The 22918-nt window shown below is 38.6% G+C and overlaps 3 protein-coding genes across 5 annotated transcripts; 2 read left to right on the top strand and 1 right to left on the bottom strand.

Moving 5' to 3' along the window:
- Nucleotides 1-1169: 1169 nt before the first annotated feature.
- On the top strand, nt 1170-7691 carry LOC116213143 (sister chromatid cohesion 1 protein 2). 2 transcript variants are annotated; one of them, XM_031547982.1, is made up of 13 exons: nt 1170-1515; nt 2859-3126; nt 3228-3268; nt 3554-3600; nt 3862-3926; nt 4264-5204; nt 5419-5530; nt 5615-5739; nt 5815-6230; nt 6347-6383; nt 6527-6548; nt 6665-6791; nt 7195-7691. In XM_031547982.1, the coding sequence occupies exons 1-13, from the start codon at nt 1395-1397 to the stop codon at nt 7315-7317; spliced, it is 2445 nt and encodes an 814-aa protein (XP_031403842.1). In that variant the 5' UTR covers nt 1170-1394; the 3' UTR covers nt 7318-7691. The 2 variants fall into 2 exon arrangements, with proteins under 2 accessions (XP_031403842.1, XP_031403840.1); XM_031547980.1 differs by having other exon boundaries at nt 1171-1515; nt 5413-5530.
- A 527-nt stretch (nt 7692-8218) lies between these two features.
- LOC116213144 (50S ribosomal protein L13) lies at nt 8219-10640 on the top strand. Of its 2 annotated transcripts, none has more exons than XM_031547984.1 (5): nt 8219-8411; nt 9158-9229; nt 9468-9634; nt 9907-10018; nt 10151-10627. In XM_031547984.1, exons 1-5 carry the CDS (start codon nt 8370-8372, stop codon nt 10370-10372), a joined length of 615 nt encoding a protein of 204 aa, XP_031403844.1. In that variant the 5' UTR covers nt 8219-8369; the 3' UTR covers nt 10373-10627. The 2 variants fall into 2 exon arrangements, with proteins under 2 accessions (XP_031403844.1, XP_031403843.1); XM_031547983.1 differs by lacking the exon at nt 8219-8411 and adding an exon at nt 8749-9056 and having other exon boundaries at nt 10151-10640.
- Nucleotides 10641-10888: 248 nt separating this feature from the next.
- LOC116213145 (phosducin-like protein 3) lies at nt 10889-13796 on the bottom strand. The gene is made up of 4 exons (XM_031547985.1): nt 13460-13796; nt 12047-12190; nt 11744-11949; nt 10889-11277 (listed from the first exon to the last, which is right to left on the bottom strand). The coding sequence occupies exons 1-4, from the start codon at nt 13705-13707 to the stop codon at nt 11117-11119; spliced, it is 759 nt and encodes a 252-aa protein (XP_031403845.1). The 5' UTR covers nt 13708-13796; the 3' UTR covers nt 10889-11116.
- Between the last annotated feature and the right edge of the window lie 9122 nt (nt 13797-22918).

The following is a 22918-nucleotide window of genomic DNA, read 5'->3' on the forward strand; positions in this document are numbered from 1 at the left end:
ATTAAAAAAATAGGTTAAAAAGGATAATATTATCCAAACACATTCTTTTCTCGGTATGAAATCATTGACAAGATTTACTGCATTATTGGAACTCTCTAAAATATATTTAGTTATCGAATTGGTTTCATTCATTTAACCCACATTTTTCTTAGAAAAAGAAGTATATTTCCAATATTATCAATTATGAATTTGTTAACATTCAAAAAATTTATTGGTACGGTAATTACTCGAAAATTACAGTTGTCCGTTGCCAATTACATCACCTGGAGAGATTGTGTTTAGATGGCACTAGCAATTTGAGAAGGATATATTAATAAATATAAGTTTTTAATCAAAATTAGGAAGCTATCAACTTGCGCATCTGGGGAAATTTTTCGATTATTCTATCTTAATACGTGACGTGAGGAAATGTTAATTGGATTGTACCATAATAGGAAAACGAATGTTAATCGCTGGCAAGAGAAACTGTTATAATTTTATTTTTTTTATCATCAATAATTTTTATAATCACTTTTAACTATAGCAATTTAATTCGTTCTTTTTCATTATATCATTGTGAGGCTCCCCGAAAACCCAAGAATGTCCATGCAAATTGTAATTCCCGTTTAACTCCTTTGACGTATCAAATAATGACACCCCCAAGCATATTCCTATCAAACAACAATATATTGCCCGCCGGATTACCATATCGATAAAGAATTCAATCTTAGACCGTTATTACAAGTAGATGCACACTAAATGCAATTTTAAGTTTCATTTATATCATTATTCGGAAAAATATATCAGCGAAATTTACTTAGCACCCTTCAAGTTACAGATAGTTCCAAAAAAGAGAACATAGTTTTTATTTACCATATGCCATGAAAACGGTAATTGTCACATATATTATGATCAAATAGATGGAGTGTTCGTAAAATCGATGACCCGTTTCTGTAATACCATCAAGATACCATATCTTCAGCCGTTGAATCACTTTCTTCTCGCTCACATTCTCTCTCGGGTAATCCACGGCACTCGATGAACATAGAATTCCCCAAAAAAAAAAATGAAATAAATTTGACCTCAAGGTAAAAACGGGATTTTCCATATTTGGCTGCTGATTAATTTCGAATTCTAATTTTTAATTTTGTCGTGAAATACTCAAAATTTGATACTTCAGACTTCCATAGCACTCTTCTCTCTCTCTCTCTCTCTCTCTCTCTGTGTGTATAAATAGTTTTCTCCGCTGTCCGTCCGCTCGACCGTTTCTTGTCCTCTGTTCGTCACTGTCCGGAAGGACATCCTCTGCAAATTTCTGCTGACGGAAACGGAGGGGCTTCCATTCCATTGCTGCAAACCGAAGCTCAGTTCCAGCCCTTCAGAGACAGGAAGAGACAGAGAGTGGAAGTTAGGGAATGTTCCACTCCCACAGCCTGTCGAGAAAGGGGCCTTTGGGCTCCGTATGGGTGGCTGCCTACTGCCACAAGCGGCTCAAGAAGGCCGAAGTAACCGCCACCGACATCTCCTTCTCTGTGGGTCGGTCTCGGTCCTCCTCATTCTTCGATAAAATTTGGGACTTTTCTCAATTGTCTTCGTCTCTGGGTTTTACATGGGACGAGGTTCTGATGAGATTGGGGTAGTTAATGGGTCTATCAATTTTCTCTGTTTTGTACTCGTTGATAGATTTATAACAAGAACACCAACACTGCGTAGGCGAAAAATGCGACATTTTTCGAGACATTCTTCCTTTATTTTCGTGTTTTCCGAGGAGAAAATGGACATAGAAAATTGGGGAACTTGCTGCATATCAGACAGTGTCTGTAGGTTGTCTGAGCATAAGGGCTTTCCTTGTAGAATAAGCATGAAAGCATGAGTAGTAGTGTGCAGGAGTAATGTTCCACTTTGTGAAAATAATGTTCTCTGTTTTCATTCGAGTTCTTATGTTTGTAACTTCATTGCTCTTAGGAAACATACAGAGAGTTGTCATGTTTGTTCCTGCAAATTGCCCATTGCCATGTCATTTTTATGTCAGCTGGTGAGCGAGCATATTACCGGCATGGCTGGCTAGGTTTGTACTGGGATTATCAAAGAGTTGTGTAGCCTTTGGATGTTCACAGATTGGTTTTGATTTACCATTGTGTCATATACAATGGCTTCATGAGGATAAAAGGTCATTGGCTGAGAGAGAAGTAGGACCTTATCTGACCTCCATGATGGATTTGACAGAAAACTGGAGAGGAAAGTACCTTCGAGTACTGTTGACATTTCTTGTCCCTGGAATACCAATGACAACTTTTATATTGCCTTAACAAGATCCGATCACTTTAGTTCTTTCCACAAAATGCTGCGACAACGATGGTTATTCGATGTATGCGATTGGTTTGTGATGATGTTGTGTGTTATTTAGTCCTTTCTTAGTTCTCATCCGAAGTAATTCTCCATACACTGGAGAGTCAGTTTAGATTTATACTATTTTGATTTCGGCCTAAGTTTATAGATTTTTATGAAGATACGTAAATGATGTAATAAGAGGCAATGTCGTTTATGCGTCCTGTTGTCATCTTTTACTTTCAAAACTTCTTAATTATTGTTCTCCTGTAATTTTCGCGGGACAAATAACTTCCGTACTATGTAAAGTCTGGTACTGTGATAGTTTAGTGTTTCACTAAAGCAGAACATCTTCTTTGTTTAGTTATGCTGTGATGTTTCTGCCTGTCTTGTTGATTCAACTTTAACCTAGTAAAACTTGGTCCCTTCTCATGTCTTTGTTTTGTATGTTCTTGTTATGAGCTTGACAAGTTACAGAATTACGTCGCATATTTTTTGAAATCTTGTGTTGGCTTCATCAGTTCATCTAATCATTTCTTCACTTTTGCCAGATAAGATCTTGCAGGATGAATTTGAAATTATCACCTACAGGGTTCTGGGCTACTTCCTCCTTGGTGTCGTGAGGATATACTCGAAGAAGGTTGAATATTTGTTCAATGACTGTCACAAGGTGCTTGTTCAAGTCAAGGGCTTTGTGGTTAGTGAGAAAGGTCATTCGCGTACTGTAAAAGGTTTACGTGAACCTATTAGCTTGATAACTCGTCCAAAGAGGTTTGAACTTGATGCTTTTGATCTGGAAGTTGGAGATGATGTTAGTGGGTGAGCTCTTTTCTGCTTAGAACATAATTGACTGCTTTGAGTTAACTTTGCTTCTATATAGGATCTTACATCAATAAGTTACTTGTTTTCTTTCTTGTCAGAGCTCATCATCAGTCCCCACAAGAAGAGATAACCCTCAAAGGTACTTAATTGTATAAATAAAGTCTGATGTAATGCTCTAGCATAAAGTGTGGAAGGGAATAGAGAATTTAGTTCAGTGGTTTATCTGCTGTCGAGTATTTGGTCTTACAAACTGATGGATTCTGAAACTTTAAACTTGTTTTCCAAAGTTGAAAATCTACTTTTCAAAGATTTTGAGACAATCACTGTAGAAATTGTCTTGTTATAGCTCTCCACTCCGATGCCAAACTAAACTTTAAGAGTGACTATGCGGTTTTGTCATCTAATTTTTGGTGGTGTTATGCAGATAACGCATGGAGGCATGCGGGCATGGTGCAGTGTGCCTTACAAAAGGTGTGTTGGCAGCACTGATATCATTTTGAACTTGGTGGTACAAGTCCAAATGTGGGGTTATTAGAGATCAGGAGACTTAATCTATGAAACTTAGACAATATAGGTTCTGGGATTAGTTTACTAGGGAAAAAATTTGTTGGTATTTCATACAGCTGAACTGGATCTTTCTTGCTTCTTACTTATTATCATAGCTCTTTGATGTTTAACGTCGCAAATCATGATCAGATGGGTTTACTCTTTCTATTTTTATCTATTCCACAGTACAACTGGGAGAAAGAAGCAGGCTGTCATGATACTCTCATCATTGATTATACTGAAGCTGAAGAGTATGCAATACAAGTCCTGTTAGCTTTCATTTGCTCGAATTTAGGCTTTTGTTGGTTCTGGAAAGCTGGAAGAGAATTACTTCTTCCGTTTTTTCATTTTGTGTTCTTTCATCACTGGAGATAAGGAAGTAGCATGTTGCATCACAATTTGAAAGAAACTGAATCATAAAACTGTTCCGGAGAGGGTTATATTATACATCCTTTTCTCTGTCTTTTTCTTAGTTTTGCAAGACAAAAGAATTGAAAAATGGTAAATTCATAATATTTTTCCAAAACCAAGGAGGCCTTTCGTTCTTTTTTCTTGTTAGTCACTAGTGGGTACTTTTGAATTTGTCAGTATTGTTCCATTGGCCTTTATTGACACTGAAACTGAAGCTAGTGTGGAGAAGCCTCAGGACACCCTGTTATCTCAAGAACTGTGTGTGGGTTTGCTAACTTTTGAAGATCATCAAAGTAGACCACTTAATGAGGATAATCAAGGTGAACTGGAGCAGATGAGATCTTCTGAAGGGGCACATCTATCAGAAAAAGATAAGTGCTTTAGTGAAGAAGAAGATTTTGATCTAAGCAACTTAGAGTTCACAATTGAGAGGATCTACGAGGATGGGAAACCTGAAATAGGAAATGCAAGTTTCGAAGTTGTTGCTCCCTCTGGTGGAGATAAGTGTTTATTTAGTGAAAAGGAGGGTGATCTAAGCAACTTAGAGACCACAATTCAGAAGCTTCAAGAGGATGGGGGATTTGAGAAGGGAGATGCAGATTCTGAAATAGTTGCTCCCTTAGATGGAGAAAATCAAGTTGCTCCCTCTGGTGGAGATAAGTGTTTAGTTAGTGAAAAGGAGCATGATCTAAGCAACTCAGAGACCACAATTGACAAGCTTCGAGAGGCTGGGCGATTTGATAAGGGGGATGCAGATTTTGAAATGGCTGCTCCCTTAGATGGGGAAACTCAAGATGCTCCCTCTGGTGGAGATAAGTGTTTAGTTAGTGAAAAGGAGCGTGATCTAAGCAACTTAGTAACCACAATTGAAAGGCTTCGAGAGGATGGGGGATTTGAGAAGGAAGATGCAGATTCTGAAATGGCTGCTCCCTTAAATGGAGAAACTGGAGAAGTCATTGGCACTGAGACTAAAGTGGATTTTGCACCCGAAGAGACATATATGCCCTCTGAAATAGTATCATCTGACAGTCCAGAGCCTGATGTTGTTATGACAGACCGTCCAATATCGTTAAGAGTCGACTCAACTCCTGCAAAGAAGCCACCTATTACTGCTGAAGGTCAGAAATATTTCATTGAACAGAGAGTTTCTTCCGACACTGTTTTAGGTTGTTCCTGCATTTTGTTGATAATAATATAGACAACTTCACCTGTTTCCTTAACTCACTGAATGTTTTGATGGTTCATATTCATATTTGAACAACAATTTTCACCACAAGGTTATCCGCAAATTGTTTGTTGAATTTTTCTTTTTTATAATTGTTTAAGTTGCAGGTGGTTTAACACCTGAGTTCATGCTTGTTCCAACTCCCGCTCTGAAGGAGCGACGTCTGACTAAAAGAAAAAGGAAGTGTTTATTTGATGACCTGATAGTGTTGCCTAATGAGTAAGTGACAGCGCAGTGTAGATCTACTTTTCTGAAATGAAATTCTAGTGTTCTACTAAATGTAATTTTCTCTTGGTGTTACAGTTTAGTCAAGAAAAGCATAAGGGATGCAAGCGATTTAGTGTGCAAGCGAAGGAAGGCTCCTTGTAATGCTTTCACTGTTTGGAAAGCAACTCGAGCATTGGGATTCTCAGAGCCCTTGATTCCTTGTATGTGTGGTCTTATCATTTACTCTTTATTTCTTTTTAAGGGGCAACATCTATTGACCAATCATACACCTGCAGATTCCTCGTCGGAGCTACAGTCACTGCTCTTCTTAAAGAATTTAAAGATCTCAGCGCCCCATGAAGATGTAGTGGTCTCGGCACCTGGTGAAGATGTAGTGGTCCCGGCGGCCCATGAAGATGTAGAGCTCCCGGCACCCAATGAAGATGTAAAGATCTCAGCGGCCCGTGAAGATGTAGAAGTTCCTGAGAAGGTTATAGTATCAGAGCTTCCTCCTGGTGATGGATCCTCAGAGCAAGCAGGGATAGCTCCCGAAACACCTACTAGGCAGTTCTCATCTAGGAGACCATATGAGAGCCCAAAAGCCTCCAAGTCCGATGAAGTGAGGCCTGAAAGCCCACTTGAGAGTGTGGCCTTGGAGAAAGAGTCATCAGTATACGAGGACCAAGACCTTAGTTTTACTCTGATGAACGAGGTAGCTTCTATCCTCTTCTATCGGTTTTGTCCTAGTATGTTGCTGTCTTTTGAAGAGTAGTCCACGTTCTCTTTTGAGCTTTGGTAACATGGTATTGCTTGTTTTCTTCATTCCAGGATTTGAACTCATTGGAAGGGGAAACTCACAAACTCTGTAAGAGATCTAATTCTGAAATTATTTCCGCTTCTGCTTTTCTCTGTTTTACAATTCCAAATATTACTGAGCCATAGTAGAATTACATGATATTGGATTTGCGTAATCGGATGCTCATCTCTTTCTATATTTGTTGTTTGCAGATGGTTGGACTGGAAGAACAAGGCAAGGCTAACATTCAACTCGGCATTGATTTCTTCATAATTAGAAATTGAGTTCACCTTCTTTTTTTTTTTTTCCTTTTTTCTCCTCCCAACTAAGATTATATGTTTGTGTTACAGACAAGTAGCAAAACACCTGAATGAGGTTTTCCAGAAACAGAAGGGAAAGGATGAAGTAACGTGTTTGTTGCAGATCTCCAAGGGAAGGACTAGGAAGGAGAGTGCAAGACTCTTCTATGAGATATTGGTAATCTTCCTTGTGTCTCTCGAGTAATGAAATGTATACTAATTTATAGAGTGTGAAAATGAAGCCAAAACCATTTTTGATTCCGAGTTTGGCTGCACAATGGAATGAGGAGGTTGCTTGCAAAATGGGGGCCTAGGACAGTAGATAATAGGAAGAATGAGAGGCCATAAAGAAGAAAACAAGAGGCAGGAGTCCGATTGTTGTGGTCATGTTTTTGAATTACATGACTGAGGAGAGGGCTGAACAAGATTCACCATCCCGGATCTACTATGCCATTCCTCTAATCACATTTCCAAAGAAGTTTAACTGTCGTTTCCTGCTGTTGTTAGATATGCTTTGTTCTAAGTACTATACAGTGGGGCTGTAGGGATTCTCACGGGACTCATCCTTCCGCTTTGTGCAGGTCTTGAAGAGCAATGGATTCATCAATGTGGATCAAGAGACTGCACATGCTGATGTTCTCATCAGGAAGCTGCCGAAGTTGGAACAAGCTTTCGATGCTGATGACTCCGAGAGACGTACATGAAAGTCCTGCACGTTTTCCAGAATACTGGGTCATCAGCATCCCCTGTAATTATTGCACAGAACTAGTTTTTTTGCAAATCCTGCTAGTCTGTATATGGTAGGTAGGAAGTCTGTAAAACGCAACACCTGTCGAGGCTCAAACTTAAGCACGGAGTTTAGCCCTTGTCTTTAAAGGGCCGGTGATTCGGCACAGGTATTGTGAAGGTTTCTTATATAGGAGGTCTTTTCAGCCGAAGGAAATGCCATTGGCATGCTTAGGAGTTGGTACCGTAGCTTTATATTAGGAGTTGATGTAGTTGCAAGTAGACTTTGTTAAAGATCTTGAAGAAGCAAATCTTTCTGTGCATGAGAGAAACAATTTGAAGTTCGTAGAAATTTTTCGTGGTCTCGTTGGCCCATGAAAGAAAAACTTTGATCGCCGAAGCGACAGGTCATCACGTGATGGTAGGGACCTAATGTGGCATTATTTTCAGGTCAGTTGGCCCACCCGTATGCGTCCCGATAATGCATGACAGGGACTGAGCAGGTGGTTTATAACATCGGGTTCAAAAATTTGGAGAACGGGTGAGGAAGATGATATACTTGGATTGTCTGGCTACTCGATATTTATGTGATCCTTTTAGGGGATCGGAGAGTCTCCCATCATTCACTACCAAGTAGGAACACGAGGATTAGCTCCTAACGGGGTTCTTCGGATGTACAAGAAACTGGGGGTGCAAATTGAAACCAAAACGAACTTCTGTGTGCAAATCGTGAACAAGTAAACTTTACCATGGGGGTGCAAAATGCAAAATGTTAGGGTTTATAAAACTTTAGGGTGCAAAATGATCTAATTGTGAAAGCTAGGGTGCAAAACATAATGTCTTCTGTGCAGTCTGGGCCATCGAAATCAGGTCGACCACCATTTTTACACCAAATCAAAAGCTTAAACCCCCAAAGGGACCTTCTTGTCGGCCTGACTGCTTGAACCCTTTCTCTTCTTCCTCTTGTGTTGTGGGTCTTCTGAAGATTCAGTTGAGGTTTAAAGCGGAGGAGGAGGACCTGACGTAAGGAATGGCAAGTCAAGCAGCTTCCTCTTTCAATGGCAATGTGAAGGTGAAGCTTTCTGCTTGCTAGAGGGCCCTCTGTGCTTTTTGCTCATTGTACTCTAGTTCATCGTGAGCTTCTGTGATCGGTGGTTTAAGGTGATTTGCGTAGGATAGTCGTTTTTGAAAGCCCTGCACTCCAACTGTTTGTGAAATTGACTGAGGGAGACCCCTTAGCTCTGAGCGCGACGATGTAATTATTCGAGCATTGCCCGGATTTCAATTGCGTGGGTTCTGGCGCTTATGAGGTGTTTAGAGACGTGACTAGTAGCAGTGCTGCCTGATTAACTTTTGATAATATGTCTTGTCACCTTTCTTGGTTCTGCAAAGTTGATCGACATTGTTTGGAAGGTTTGTAATTGGAAATAACTAATCGCGAAATCATCCCTCTATAGATGTCTGTATTTTGCCTGGCAGAATAATCCAGCAATCAACCCAGCAAATGGAATTTCAGCTATCAACTGATAGGGAGGCAATGAAGAGTTTAAAGGATTCTCACACAGATGCTTGTTCTAATCTCAAAGGCCTATTTTTTCTAGAAGTTGTGAATGGGCAGACTGGCTCCTGTTGTTTAGGCTTTTATGAGTATAGACCCCTGTCAAACAGATTTGAGCGGTTTAGTATTTTTGTCATTGCCAGTAGCCATAAGAAGTTGGTAATTCTTTTATATTCATCGTAGTTTTGTTCTTTTGTTAGATGGTCCAATTCTAGCATAGTTGTTCTCAGGTTGGAAGATTCTTTGTTCATGTTTTGCAGAAAGCACTTGCTGGTCTAAGAAGGATTAATCTGGAAGGGTTGCGGTGGCGAGTATTTGATGCCAAAGGCCAGGTTTTAATTTCTCATCCTTTTCTGCTCATGCTGTTGGTTTTTTGAAGAAGTCATCCTAGCTATGTAATTATGAGCTCTAATTTCTGTTAATGCTCTGGGAGATATTGTTGGCAACATGATGTTGATTGTAGTGGTTTCAACTTGCTGACGATCTTTCGCCTAGTAGAATTATCTCTTGTGATGTCAGTAGCTACATGATTCGATTGTATTTTTATGAGATTGATTTCCTTTCTGTTAGGTGCTCGGGAGATTGGCATCCCAGATATCGACAGTAATACAAGGCAAGGATAAGCCAACTTACACACCTAATCGCGATGATGGAGACATGTGCGTGGTGATTAATGCAAAGGACATATGTGTCACGGGAAGGAAGCTCACGGACAAAGTGTATTACTGGCATACTGGGCAAGTACCTCTCTCTCTCTCTCTCTCTCTCTCTCTCTCTCTCTCTCTCTCTCTGTTTTTGGAGGTTTTTCTACGTCACTTTCCTATTTCTTAGGAGTTATATAAGTAAAAATTTTGTATCTACACATGTTAAAGGTGGTTTGAATTCTCACTTAGGATGGAAATTGGTCAATTCTATGCATTGACATATACAAACCAATGAACATAATTGTTGCTTGGCCTACCCCAGTTATGTTCCTCTATTGATCCTGGGAGCCTGTGTTCTTTCACAGTTATACAGGTCATCTCAAGGAGAGGACTTTGAAGGATCAAATGGCCAAGGACCCAACAGAAGTCATCCGCAAAGCAGTGCTACGCATGCTACCGAGGAACAAACTGCGCGCAGTAAGCACTACCCCTTGAGCAAATCTGCATCCCTCCCAGGAGCTCAAGCTGCTTCTTTGGCCTTGCTTTTTTATGGCTATTATGCTTCTATAGCAATTAGATCATTTAGTGGCTGCCGTATCTTTGGTGCAGGAGAGGGATCGGAAACTGAGAATATTTGCAGGCGGTGAGCATCCATTTGGTGATCGACCTGTTGAGCCGTATGAAATGCCTCCTCGACAAGTTCGAGAAATGCGGCCCCGTGCAAGAAGGGCCCTCATTCGGGCCCAGAAGAAGGCTGAGCAGCAGCAGCAAGGTGGGAACGATGCAAAGAAAGGTAAAAAGAGAGAGCAAACTGCAGAAGTTGCTGCATGAAGACCTGCTCTCTCAACCCCTCCAAAGATCGTATATTTGCATATGATGATGAAAGCAAATTCCTACCATCATGTTCTTTCCAGCCCTTGCTTGTGATCAGATCTGCCATTGTTAAGCTCTTAGTTGTTGAGATTTAGTGGTCTGTCAAATTTTACTATGTTGCTTACTAGAGCTTTATGATTAGTATAACTGATGTGTTTCTTTCTCTCAAGGTCTTTTCAGCATAATAATAAATTTTGGATTATGATTCAATGATTTTGAATGGTTAGTCCTTCCAGTCAAACGCAACATGAATAACTTGCAGGTTATTCAGTCAGGGATAGTTGGGTAATTCAGTCAGGGATAGTGTCGCAGCAATTTCGAAACACGTCTCTTAGGCCAGTTCGTAAAAGATGGGTTTTTGAATCTGGTTTAATCCCAGAATTGCACCCAGTGACACAGCTTATCTATATCAATACGAAGGATCCTCTTCAGCCGTGTAAGTGTTAAAGCAGCTATTATTGTGCTCGAAGCGAAGATGGGAATCGGTGGCTAAATTGCATTACTCTAATTCAACCTGAACTCAGAGTACAAAGGATCACTCAGAAGAGTGAACTGAAACTGAACAAATAGATCGATGGAGAGGAGCAAGACAGCAGGACAAAATGGGGTCAACTCCTGATCCACTCTTTGCATTACAGAAAAACCAAGACCTGGACAAGGTCAGGCAAAAAAAAAAGGGTAAAATGGAAATCGCTTAATTGACTAATCACTTGATGATCCATCATCGTCGTCTTCGTGGTCTCTCACGACTTTTTCTATGAACCTCTTACGAACTCCATCGATCACAGCTTTTCTGGACTCGTCACCTCCACTTTGGCCATCATTAAGTACAGGATCCGACTGGCAGAGAACCAATGCTACACCTACCCGGAGATATAAACGAGTTGACAAGAATATAAGGCAGATCAGCTTAGAGAATTTAAGCACACATAAGTAGGGTAACCTCAAAAGGACAATGAGTTATAAATAAACAAAGAAGAAAGAATATGGACAAGCTGACTAGAAAGCAAGTAATCCCTCGGGAATATTACTAAGTTGCATTATGAATCTAATAATAATAATGTTTTTGTGAGAATTCTAGCACCTTCATGATATCCTTATCGTAAGGGCAATCACTTCACATACTGTTTAGACCCTATTACTGGAAAAGGTAAAGTAACTGTTGCTTCAAAAGACAGGTCCTACACCGCATTGCACCAATTTCGAAAGAAACATTTAAGAGAGCTGTCAATTTCCTTTCTTTACTTACTCAGCTTGCAACTTACACTCAAAAGGTGCAATCGTCTTACAAACAAAGAATGGAGTAAGAAGGTCAAACTCTAATAGTACCTTCGGGGGTGCATCTTCGGCCGAAACTGTGCAAACCAACATAATTTGCCTTCACAGCACCATTGTTGTAAACCAACAGAGTGGGCAAATTTCGATCAGGATAGTTAGGAATGCAATCAGTGGATATAATCTTGACAAACTTCGTAGCTGGGTATTTCGCAGCCAACTCATCAAGACATTGCATCAGCACCCCACATTCTTGGATTCTGTCGCAAAATTTGGGTAACAGGAAAACTATGAGAATAGCTTAAACAAGTTAATCTTTCAAAGTGTTGAACCAAGCATGGAGAATGTAACACATACCCATCCTTGTATAGGATTACAACAACCCAAACTTCAGGTGGAGCTTGCGAAACCTCTCGTACAAAATCTGAGCCCGAAATGGGAATCAAGGATCCATACTTCTGGACTTTCACAGCTTCCCTTATCTCTGCCAACCTCTTCTTCCTGTCGACAAAAGCAAGCCAAATTGATAGTTGAAGTGCATTAGCCGAACTGGCCAAAAAGTCCATTAGCCCCTCGTTTCAACAAACCCGAGGGAGAAAATACACATCTCTGAACTACAAACTTCTAAACAACATCTCATAATCTAAAGAATCCAAAATCAAGTACTTTGTTATTTATATATTCAAATACAACAAACTGATGCATTGGTCTCAACGATTAATCGTCAATAACAATCAAAGGATCGATTGAAGAAGAAGACCAACTTCTATTCTTAGACATAAGCTGCTAAAAACCAAACAATACCCTATCATCTGATCAAATTCCAAGAATACAATGTCTCATTGGCAAAGATATTACAGTCAAGACCTCTATACCATCAGCACAGTAACCGGCTGTATCAAACCACAAAATCCATGGATTGGGTAACATATCTTTGAAGCAACAACACCAAAAGCTAATGCACCAAAATATGCAATCAGGATTGAAAGGAAGCTGTTTTCATCGATCTGACAAAAGATGTCGTCGGTTAAACAAGATAGTCCGATAATCTTGATCTCAATTCAATAAAGAGCATCCAATTACCGAGAAAAATTCAATTATTAAGATCAATCTACCATTTCTTGGCACCAAATTCACCAAATCACGACAATTTGACCTCAAAAGAGACCCCTCCTTTTCCCTCCTTCGTCAAGCAATATCAACACTTATGCATAACTAAAAGTGCAAATCAGGAGCTCTCAAATGTATCTGATCAACGAAAGCACGAAAACTCAATCTGATTCCAATCAAATAAACAACCTAACGCACCAGACAAATGCAAAGAAGCATTTCGCATCAGGAAATCGAGAAATGAATTGTCTACAAAATTCTTCATTAACTCTCCTGAAGCAACAACATCAAAAACTAATGCACCAGAATATGAGATCCGAATTGAAAGGAAGCTGTTTTCATTGATTGGACAAAACATGAGTTATCGGTAAAACAAGACTGTCCCATGATCTTGATCTCAATTCAATAAAGAGAATCCAATTACCGAGGAAAAAAAATTCAATTATTAAGATCAATAAATGAATAACAATTTGACCTCAGAAAGACCGCTCCTTTTCTCTCCTCCGTCAAGCAATATCAACACTTGCGCATATCAAAAAGTGAAAAATCAGAAGTTCTTGCACGTATCCGATCCATCAACCAAGCTCTGCATCTAATTCCGAGCAAACAAACGAGTAACACCATCGGGAAATCGCAGAAATGGATCGAGGGGAGCGGAACCTGTACTCCACGAGGAACCGGTCGTCGTCGAGATCGGGGTCATCCTCGAGGTCCTCGAGCTCCTGCTCGGTCTTGTCATCGATCCAGGACTTGTCCTTGGGCAAGGCGTCGGAATCGGGGGCGGGGGCGAAGGAAGGAGGCTTGAAGGCGGGAGGCTTGGGAGGGAGATTGCCGAGCTTCCTCTGTATGTCGTCCCACTGGGTGGACGCTCCTTCGACGTCCTTGTACACGAAGTGGTAATCCGCCATCGTTGTCGCTCCGCTCGGTCGCTCTGTTCTTCCTCAATGTCAGGTCGCCCCAGCTTCCATCTTGTTTCAGATAAAAAGACCCAACTGTTCTTTCTTTCCACATTTTTCCCAAAATAAAAACAATTTTTTTTAAAAAAAAATTATTTTTGCTATATTAATTCGGTTTTAATATTTTTGAATAAAAAAAAGGATAATTTTTCTGATAAATTTTTGGGTTGCTGAGTTAATATTCGCGTTGAGCTGATTGGACACCCCTAGCTTGGATTGTTGTCAAATCGGACGTTCGGGTGGGGGTCGATTCTTGATATTGTTGCTTGGAGTGCTTTTAGCTTTGGATTCCATCTTGACCATTTCAATTTAAGTCATAATCATATGTTTGGGGCTTGTCGAATAAGCATATGTACTAATTACAATAGATATGTCGTAGAAGTACTTGAAATTTCACGGATTTATCCATTCATAGGCCAAATCCATTTTTTCTCCAAAGGAATAAAATAAAATAAAATATCCATTGACATGCATGTTTCGAGCGTGTCAAATATCTTTGTTCTCGATTAACCAATAACCATAATCATACATCAATAAACACGAAAAATATTAATTACGTCAAATTAATCAATTTCTTTTTTGGTTACATCAAATTAATCAAAACAACCGAGTATTAGGTGGTGATACATCGTCCTACTTATAATCTATCGGGTCATCCCTTCATGCACCACAGGCGGGCTTGGAGCTGCAGCCATCGTTATTTGCCTCTCTTCATTTGCATGATATCCTGGGAATTAGAAAAAAAAAAAAGACATATAAAAGAATCCAATACGAATTGCAAATAATGTTTACATTCATAAATATGTACATGAACTCGCAGAAGATGTGGACGCAAACATCGGGGCACAGCTTCTTCTAAAGCCTGAATTGACGTATCATCTTGATTCGGTAGCAGTTAGAAAATTTACAGAGGCATGAACTGTTAGTTATTTGTCATAGTGTCAATATATGTATTTAGATAATTTCTATTTATGACAACGATATTTAGCATATCATTCATAAATCATTTATGCTTAATAGAGTGAGTCCATAAGATTCTTGACAGATGTTTCATTCTCAAAGAGTTCAGAATACGAGTGACGAAGTATTTTTAAATTGTTCGCGATAGGAATTTTAGCTAGGCATTATTCTGAATAAACCTCTATTTGCATTCATGATTAGTATAAAGATACTAATGAAGATGGAATAGCGAGTCTCATGCTATTCGATATCTGATATTGAGACAGACATATGGACACTTTTATAGATAAGTGAGTCGAACTGTGATACACAGATACTATTCACATGGTATTTTACTGTTGTCAATGAATATTATCTTAACCTTATTAGTGCATATAATCCTTAAACAAGAGATGGAACGGTTATCTCATGCATAGGTAATTAGGATTTGCTCTTGCTTATATGCTCGTGCTAAGCATGGGTATCTGGCAGATGGTAATGGTATATGGAGGTAGGTGTCCAGTCGAGATGAGATTCATTGACCTGGGTAAATATGAAAATATCCTATGGGTTTAAGTTCTATTCTTGATTAGGAAATCCTTGGCCAAAGTGGATGGACTTGAATGGAAAAGAGTTTCTAGTTTAAATTATATTGATTTATAAATAAAAGCTCAGATGTTCCATATGATCGGCTATAGGGTTTGACATTAACAATTGACCTTGGCTAGATCGGAATCTGCAATGAAGGGATTCCAATTGGTCACAGATTCATCAAAATGTCTTAATCGCACATTCGTCACTATTTGAATTATTATGATATGTTGCTAGACGTTACTCGTGATCTTTGAGAGCCAATGACATTTTAGAAATTGTGCTTTTGATTGTGAAAAAGAGTTTCCGATAATGTTAAGTTGGTTGACATTATATTCTCACTGTCACTTAGTGATGAATCTAGTTAGTCACACATAATAGAACATGTTTGAGCCAAGATCTAATTAATTTTAATTAAAAGTTTAATTAGTAATCAATTATCGAAGTAGACTTGCAATGTACTTGTTGGGATGCTACCACATCCCGAAGTCAAATCCAACATTGAAGTGGACTTATTTAAGGAATTATTATATTCGATATAATAATGTCCTTAAATGGAATTTGCTCTATATATATACAACGTCTATATATATTAGTAAGTGCATTACAGTTTTTTCTTTTGAGACTAATGTGAGTTATGAGATAATTCAAGGGTGGTTTTAGAAACTACTCAAGTCACTGGGACTTATTTGCGAATTGTAGTTAATTGTGAATTAATCATAATTGCTAAATAATCCTAGGGGCTAATTGGCCATTTACATAAACATACATACATATATATATATATGTTTATGTTATGTAATCTGTTAATTAGTGATTACGCCCAAAAAGGGAAGAATACAGACACGGGCTCACGGCTGAAAAGAGCAGCCTCACGCCCCTAAAACACAAGGCTGATCGGTAGAAATTAGTTCTTCCCTTGGCCACCAGTTGCACGTGGTGTTTACTGCCTGTTCCACTTTTGCTCGGGATCATAGTCCGCTCCTGTGGGCGATCCGTGGTGACTAGTTCGAGTCAAGGACGAGCAATCCCTTGGCAAAGACGCATTCGTGTAGACGAGCTAGAGACCAAACCCTTGGGCGGTTTCAAGCGATTATTCTAGAAGGGGATTACTTGACGGTTTTGCAGGGATTTTGATAACAAGATGACTTCCAATAAACCCTGATAAGATTGTCAAGTTAACATTATTTAATTGTAACAAAGTGATATCACATATTCGAAATAAGATTTCGGAAGTCGATCCTATATGTATGAATCAATGAAATTTTAATTTATCGTTTATTTCACTTTCGCTACGTTTTCAGTAATGATTTCTGACACGAACTGCCCGTGAATGTCCACAAGATGTACAAGAGCTTAGCCATTGCAGGAGCTGCATTTCCCTAAATAAGAAGCTTACGAATATATCTCGTGGCTGGGAGTTCGTTTCATATATATTTGATTTTCGTGTTCGAGTACAATGACTGCTTTTAAATTTTACTTACAAGTCACTCCCCTGTCCACGATCTCCGCTACTTTCCCGAAAGTAATGCAGGGACAAAAGCAGGTGAAGCAGACTGCAAGATGATACACAATTGTCAAAATGCGTACAAAAATACGATATGATCGATCTGCAAATTAAAAAGCATGGGAGAACATACTTAACATCTCTATCAACTATCAATTCAACAGATCATTATATAGTCTTAGGGACAGTTGATATGGATAAAAGTTAGGTTAATTTTCCCAGAAACTCTCCCGATTTTAATGCCAAAAGCAAGGTCGACGTGTATCTGGGTCTGGATATGGGAGGAAGCAATTTTCCCATTCCTGTGTGCCATATCAATGCCAAGAACCAAATCGACATCAGTTTGAGGAAAGCGGATGTCATCGATGCCACCATGCTATAGATTAATGACCACCGGCAGGAATGTTTGGGCCTCAGATTGAAGGTCACGAGAGTCTATATCTATGGCTCTCGACTAATTGATTGAAAGATAGCTAGGAGCACCTCTAGGCATCCAACCGCTATTATCGTCGCAGGCAGAGGCAGCATTCAACGTCACCTCTATGGCCTTGAAATTGTTGAGGGCGGGTGTTTAAGGGCACATGACAACGTGTAAGCAAAAATAGACCACACGTTGCGCGTGAGGGCGGGTATTGAGGATATTAATCCCACATAAAAAAGATGTATCAAAATCCATTGGTTTATATAAGATTTTAGTACCACCACTTATCAGCTTGAGTTTTTAAGTGGATATAGGCCCTAGTCCGTATAAGCCTATGAAAATTTAATATGGTATGAGCCCAAGCCCGTATAAATCAAATGGAAATTTAATATGGTATCAAAGCCTAGGTTATGCTTATACGTGCCTACGCGCGTGTGCGCACCCACATCACACCAGGCCCAGTATGTCGAGTGCAGCCAAAGTGCGCCTCGTGTTAGTCCTCCATCGCCTGAGCATGGAAAAGAGCCCGGCTCGAGGTCAATTGTTGATGGCGGGTGTTTAAGGGCACGTGACAACGTGTAGACACAAATAGGCCACACTTTTTTTTATGTGGTGGTACCCAAGTTTCATATAAACCAATGGATTTTGATACATATTTTATATGTGGGATTAACAATTGACTTCGAGCCAGGCTCTTCTTCCGTGCTCGGGCAAGGGAGGGCTAACACAAGGTGCACTTTCGCTGCACTCGACATACTGAGTGCGGCGTGGTGTGAGTGCGCACACGCGCGTAGGCACGCATACGCGTAATCTAGGCTCCGATACCATATTAAATTTCCATAGGCTTATACGAACTAGTGCCCATATCCACTTAAAAGCTCAAATTGATAAGTGGTGTTACCAAAGTCTCATATAAACCAATGGATTTTGATACATATTTTTTATATGGGATTAATATCCTCAACACCTTGGAGTCGTGATTTGCCCTTATGGAAGGCCGATTGGCCTTGACAAGGTGTTGAGGCCGAACGTGCTGGCGTCTAGGGTTTTATTCTTTTAAAAAGATTACCAATTTGGAAAATTGATTTTGTATGACAGTACTATGTTGAGAATGATGCAAAAAGAATGTAGCCGTGGGCATGTGACATCTTATAAAGATTAGAGCGAGAAACGATCATTACATACAGATTTTCATGTCGGAAGAGTTGCAGCAACAGGAACATAATCCAGTCGACCGCGGCACCTTTGGTATCTTTTGTGGAGACTCGGAGGGTGGAGGACCGGCAAGGTTCATGTCGTACATCTGATATCCGGGCGGTGGCAGAAGCTGAGGACACTAAGTCAGTTTATCAACACACGAGAAATTTCCGTAGCCATTTCCAATTGGCGTAGCATAGTATGGTGAGCATCCGAATGCTGGAGGCAGCTGAGGATACACAGCCGCTGTCTTATCATCGTATGGAAAATTTCTGTAGCCATTTGCAAGTGGGTCAGCACAGCACGGTGCACCTTCGGCTGCTGGCGAAGGCGCCATAGGATACACCGACTGCTTTTCGTCCGATGAGGAACTTCCATTGCCATTTGCATTCTGAGGTTACAGCGGCAGTCAGCAGCTTCTCTTCGGACGAGGAATTTTCATTGCCATTTGTATTCGACGAAGACATATTAAACAATGGATCGATTTGGGATCTTAAACAGAAGATTCTACGATCAGAATAGGAAGCAAATTAGCAAAATGGCTGTATGTATATATACAAATAGAGATGTTCTATTGAGGATTTGGTTTTCCAGTAGTTGTAGCCGTCAATATGTTATCACGTCGTTTATTCCGTTCGTACAACCCGAAGAACATAACAGTCCGAGAGGTTTTATTGATTTCATTTCACACCCTCTACTTTCAATTGTCTCAATTTGAGTCCTCCATACCATTCCATTCCCAGTCTAATTTATATAAAATCACAATTTGCAAATGGAGTCATGAAGACGTGAATGGAATATTCCGAACCGTTTAGGTATAAAGCATTATAATTCGGAATTGATAGGTGCTTCTACTATACACGCACGTTCTGGGCAAATTATATGATTGGTACAAATTTTTTTACAAATGTATTACTAACAATCAAGTACAAATCTTTTTTTTTTTCCTTTTTTGGGTAAGTACAAATCTTTTTCAATTCGTAACAATCAAATTCAACTATAAATAGTCAATTTGGAACTAACACCGTCAACTTTTTGCTAGCATGGTTGTTGATATGTCATATACTGATGACGTGACTCCTACGTGATGTTTTATAAATTAAAATTGAAATAAATAAAATAAAACAAATAAAATTGTAATTGGAAATTTAAAAAATGAATATTCAAAACTATAGTAAAATAAATAAAGATAAAAAATAAAAATAAGATTTATTTTAAAAATTAAATTAAAATAAAGAATGAAATTCAAACAAGAGAGAGATATATAAAGAGAGAGAGAGAACAGAGAAGACTAGAGTGAAGAGGACATGTATGGTCGATAAAGAATTATCATCTGAAAAGAATCTCGATTTTCAATACAAGCACATGGTGACGAGGAGTTTCTAGTGCGGATTTCTGATGTAGACGAGTTGATTACTACGACATCCCCAATAATGGAAGCCGACTTGATTGAGTTGTTTATCACTTAAGAGGTAGAGCTTCTACTTGGTGGGAAAAATTGTAACAAGATTGCATTCAATATGACAAAGACACAATTCTAATTCTCTACGATCAAGAACAATTATATTTCATTGATAAAGTTGAGATTTTTTTCCCAACGTGAGTTGGTTCAAGCAGTTCGACGCTTCTTCAGCTTAAGTAATGTCTCAGTGGATTGACTGAGCTTAACTGGATTAGTAGGGACCCAATTGGGTTTCCAAATACGAGGATCCACATCGAAAAAAGTTGAGAGTTTCTCTCTTCCATGGCCCTTTTGGATTTTATGAGTTTAAACGTAATCGATTCCCTTCGAGTCTAAATTCAAATTTAGGCGCAGAAAACTGTGATCTACACTACATCAATTGGGTGGGGTGGCTCCAGTCGGCCTTCAACCCCCTACTGTTGACCACTAACTGCCCATTTCAAGCCATTGGCCACCAGCCTCCATTCAAACCCATTTCGCTACAATCCGATTTGAGATATCTCAAACCCATCTCGCTCCCACCTGATTCGAGAGATCTCACATCACCAATCCTGCTGGAACCAAAGAACAAGGAGGAAGAAGAAGAAGAAACAACATAAACTAGAAAAATTACCAACCCAGAAAGAAAATCCAATTTGTCAAGACTTCAGTTCATAAATAAACCCCTGGCGTCGACCCGGCTATCGCCTTCATCGATCGATCTGATCCCTCACTCTCCTTGATTTCTGGTTTTCCTCTCTCTTTATTATTTATTATTTTTTTATTTTCATTTTCGAGCGAATCAGGGCTGGTTGTGCCCGCCGACCACCCCACCCCATGATCATAATCGCCAGCGGGCCAGACACCACCCCTTTGAAAAATCAAATTATATTTTTTTATATTTGAGAAAAAATAGGGAAATTAGTAGTTTCAAAGTAGATTTTTTTCTATGATAAAAAGAAAAATCAAACTAAATTTATTGCAAAAATATATTGCATAATTGAGAGACAAATAAAAAAACAACTATTTTCCATACATATATTGCATTATTGGAAATCCAGGTGGGGTCAATTGATCCCACTTTGTGGATCTGTCCTACGGAGCCACCACCGCTTCCTTCCTCTCCAATCGAAACCCTTCGACTTTCTTTTTTTTGGGAAAAGTATATATTTAGTCACGTACGTTTGCTTACTTTTCTATTTTCGTCCATTTTTTATATTTTAAATTTAAATTATTTTCACTGTCTACCTCGCATTGCTTTTCTATTTTAATCATTCCATCAATTTTTCCCTTAAATGTGCTGAGTTGGTTTACCTTGGTTGCCATGTAAACAACACATTATCAATATTCTATTTTTTAAAATATTAATACCAATATTCTATGCCCTCTTTGTCAATTGAACCAAATTAATAAAATTACCAATGATAAAATGGATCCCAATTCAAAATATTATGACCGACTTTTTTTTTTTGGGGTAATAGGTTAATTCCGTATATCCTTCTGCCCTTTGAGTTTCAAAATTCTTTAAAAAATTTAAAAGCCAAAAAATATAAAATGGGAAAAAGAAAAAAGAAGAATCGAAGAGTAAGAAGATAAACAGCAGCTGCGAGCATCTCTTCATTCTCTGCATCTGGATTCCGAGTAGAGCATAAGCAAAACAGTTTGTTTAATTTTAGGATTAAAATTTTACTCTACCCAATTCAACTCAACCTTTCCATTAATTCAACATTACAATCATTACTGTTTAATCTTTTTTTAATAATAATATTTCACTCATATTTTTATAACCATTTTAACGATTAATTTTTTAATAATAAATTTCATATCTATTTTACATCTATATACATACATATATATATATATATATTCTCACACATACATATATTTTTAACATTTTATTTTTTATCTTTTCTTATTCCTCAAAATTGAGTTGAATTGAATTAAAATCTCAACTCAAAACCAAACCCACCACAATCTAGAGAAGCTTCTGAGTTTGCTAGCATTGGGACCCACTAACAGCAAAGATGCAAATTTGCTCGATTTATACAAAATTTAATTGAATTAGGTAAAGGATGTAATCAACCAACCCGAAAAGCACAGACAACAAGAATTCGAGAAACATGATGAACTGTCTGAAACATTCTTCTTCCTCCTCTATTCTTTTTTCCCTGTGGAGTGTGATCTTAATTACAGGCAAAAATAGAAGGCACGAGCCCATGAAACCCCATTAAGTTGAACTCCTCCACACCTTCTCTCCACAACCCATTGTATGCCTAGCTTTGAAGAGCAAAGTAGCAACAGAGCATGCAAAGTCAAAGCAGCTACCTCTACACGCCATGGCCATTATATCTCCCAATTAAGGATCTTTACGAGCTGTGAGCCTTTCAGCAGACAGCAATGATGCGGCTGGGGGTCTAAGATAATGTTCAAACCCTGCTTTTGTTCTTGCCTGATTAAGGAAATTGACAAACACCTTTGCAATCGGCTCTATATTTTTTAACTAAGGAAATAGAATATTGATGATGTGTCACTTATGTGGCAATCAAGGTAATCCAACTTAGCACATTTAATGAAAAAGTCGACAGAATGATTAAAATAAAAAGGCAATGCAAGGTAGAGGATGAAAAAGATTTTAAAAAAAAAAGGACGAAAACAGAAAAGTAAATAAACGTATATGACTAAATGTATACTTTTTCTTTTTATTTTTTTTATTCTTTTTATTTTTCTTTTAATTTATGAGATTTTTTAAAAGTTATAGTAAATTTTGGGTAAGAAGTGAAAAAAAATTAAGTATTGGGTAATCATGTTTATATAATTCCAACCTTTATAATTTTCACTCAACTAAACACTTTGCACCTAATTAATTAAGCACTTATTCTATTATAATAGTAAATTTTAAACACGTAATTTTCAATATTTAAAATTAAGTCCAAATAAGCATATATTTTTTTCAATCCAAGACAGATGAGAGTGTAACTTAATTTGAATTGGAAAGAACGAATTACTAGTAATGTATAAGAATTCAGACATTGATATAAAAAAAAAATTCGATGTGAACTCCGGTATC

This window comes from Punica granatum, chromosome 7, assembly GCF_007655135.1.
Source record: "Punica granatum isolate Tunisia-2019 chromosome 7, ASM765513v2, whole genome shotgun sequence".
Lineage (NCBI taxonomy): Eukaryota > Viridiplantae > Streptophyta > Magnoliopsida > Myrtales > Lythraceae > Punica > Punica granatum.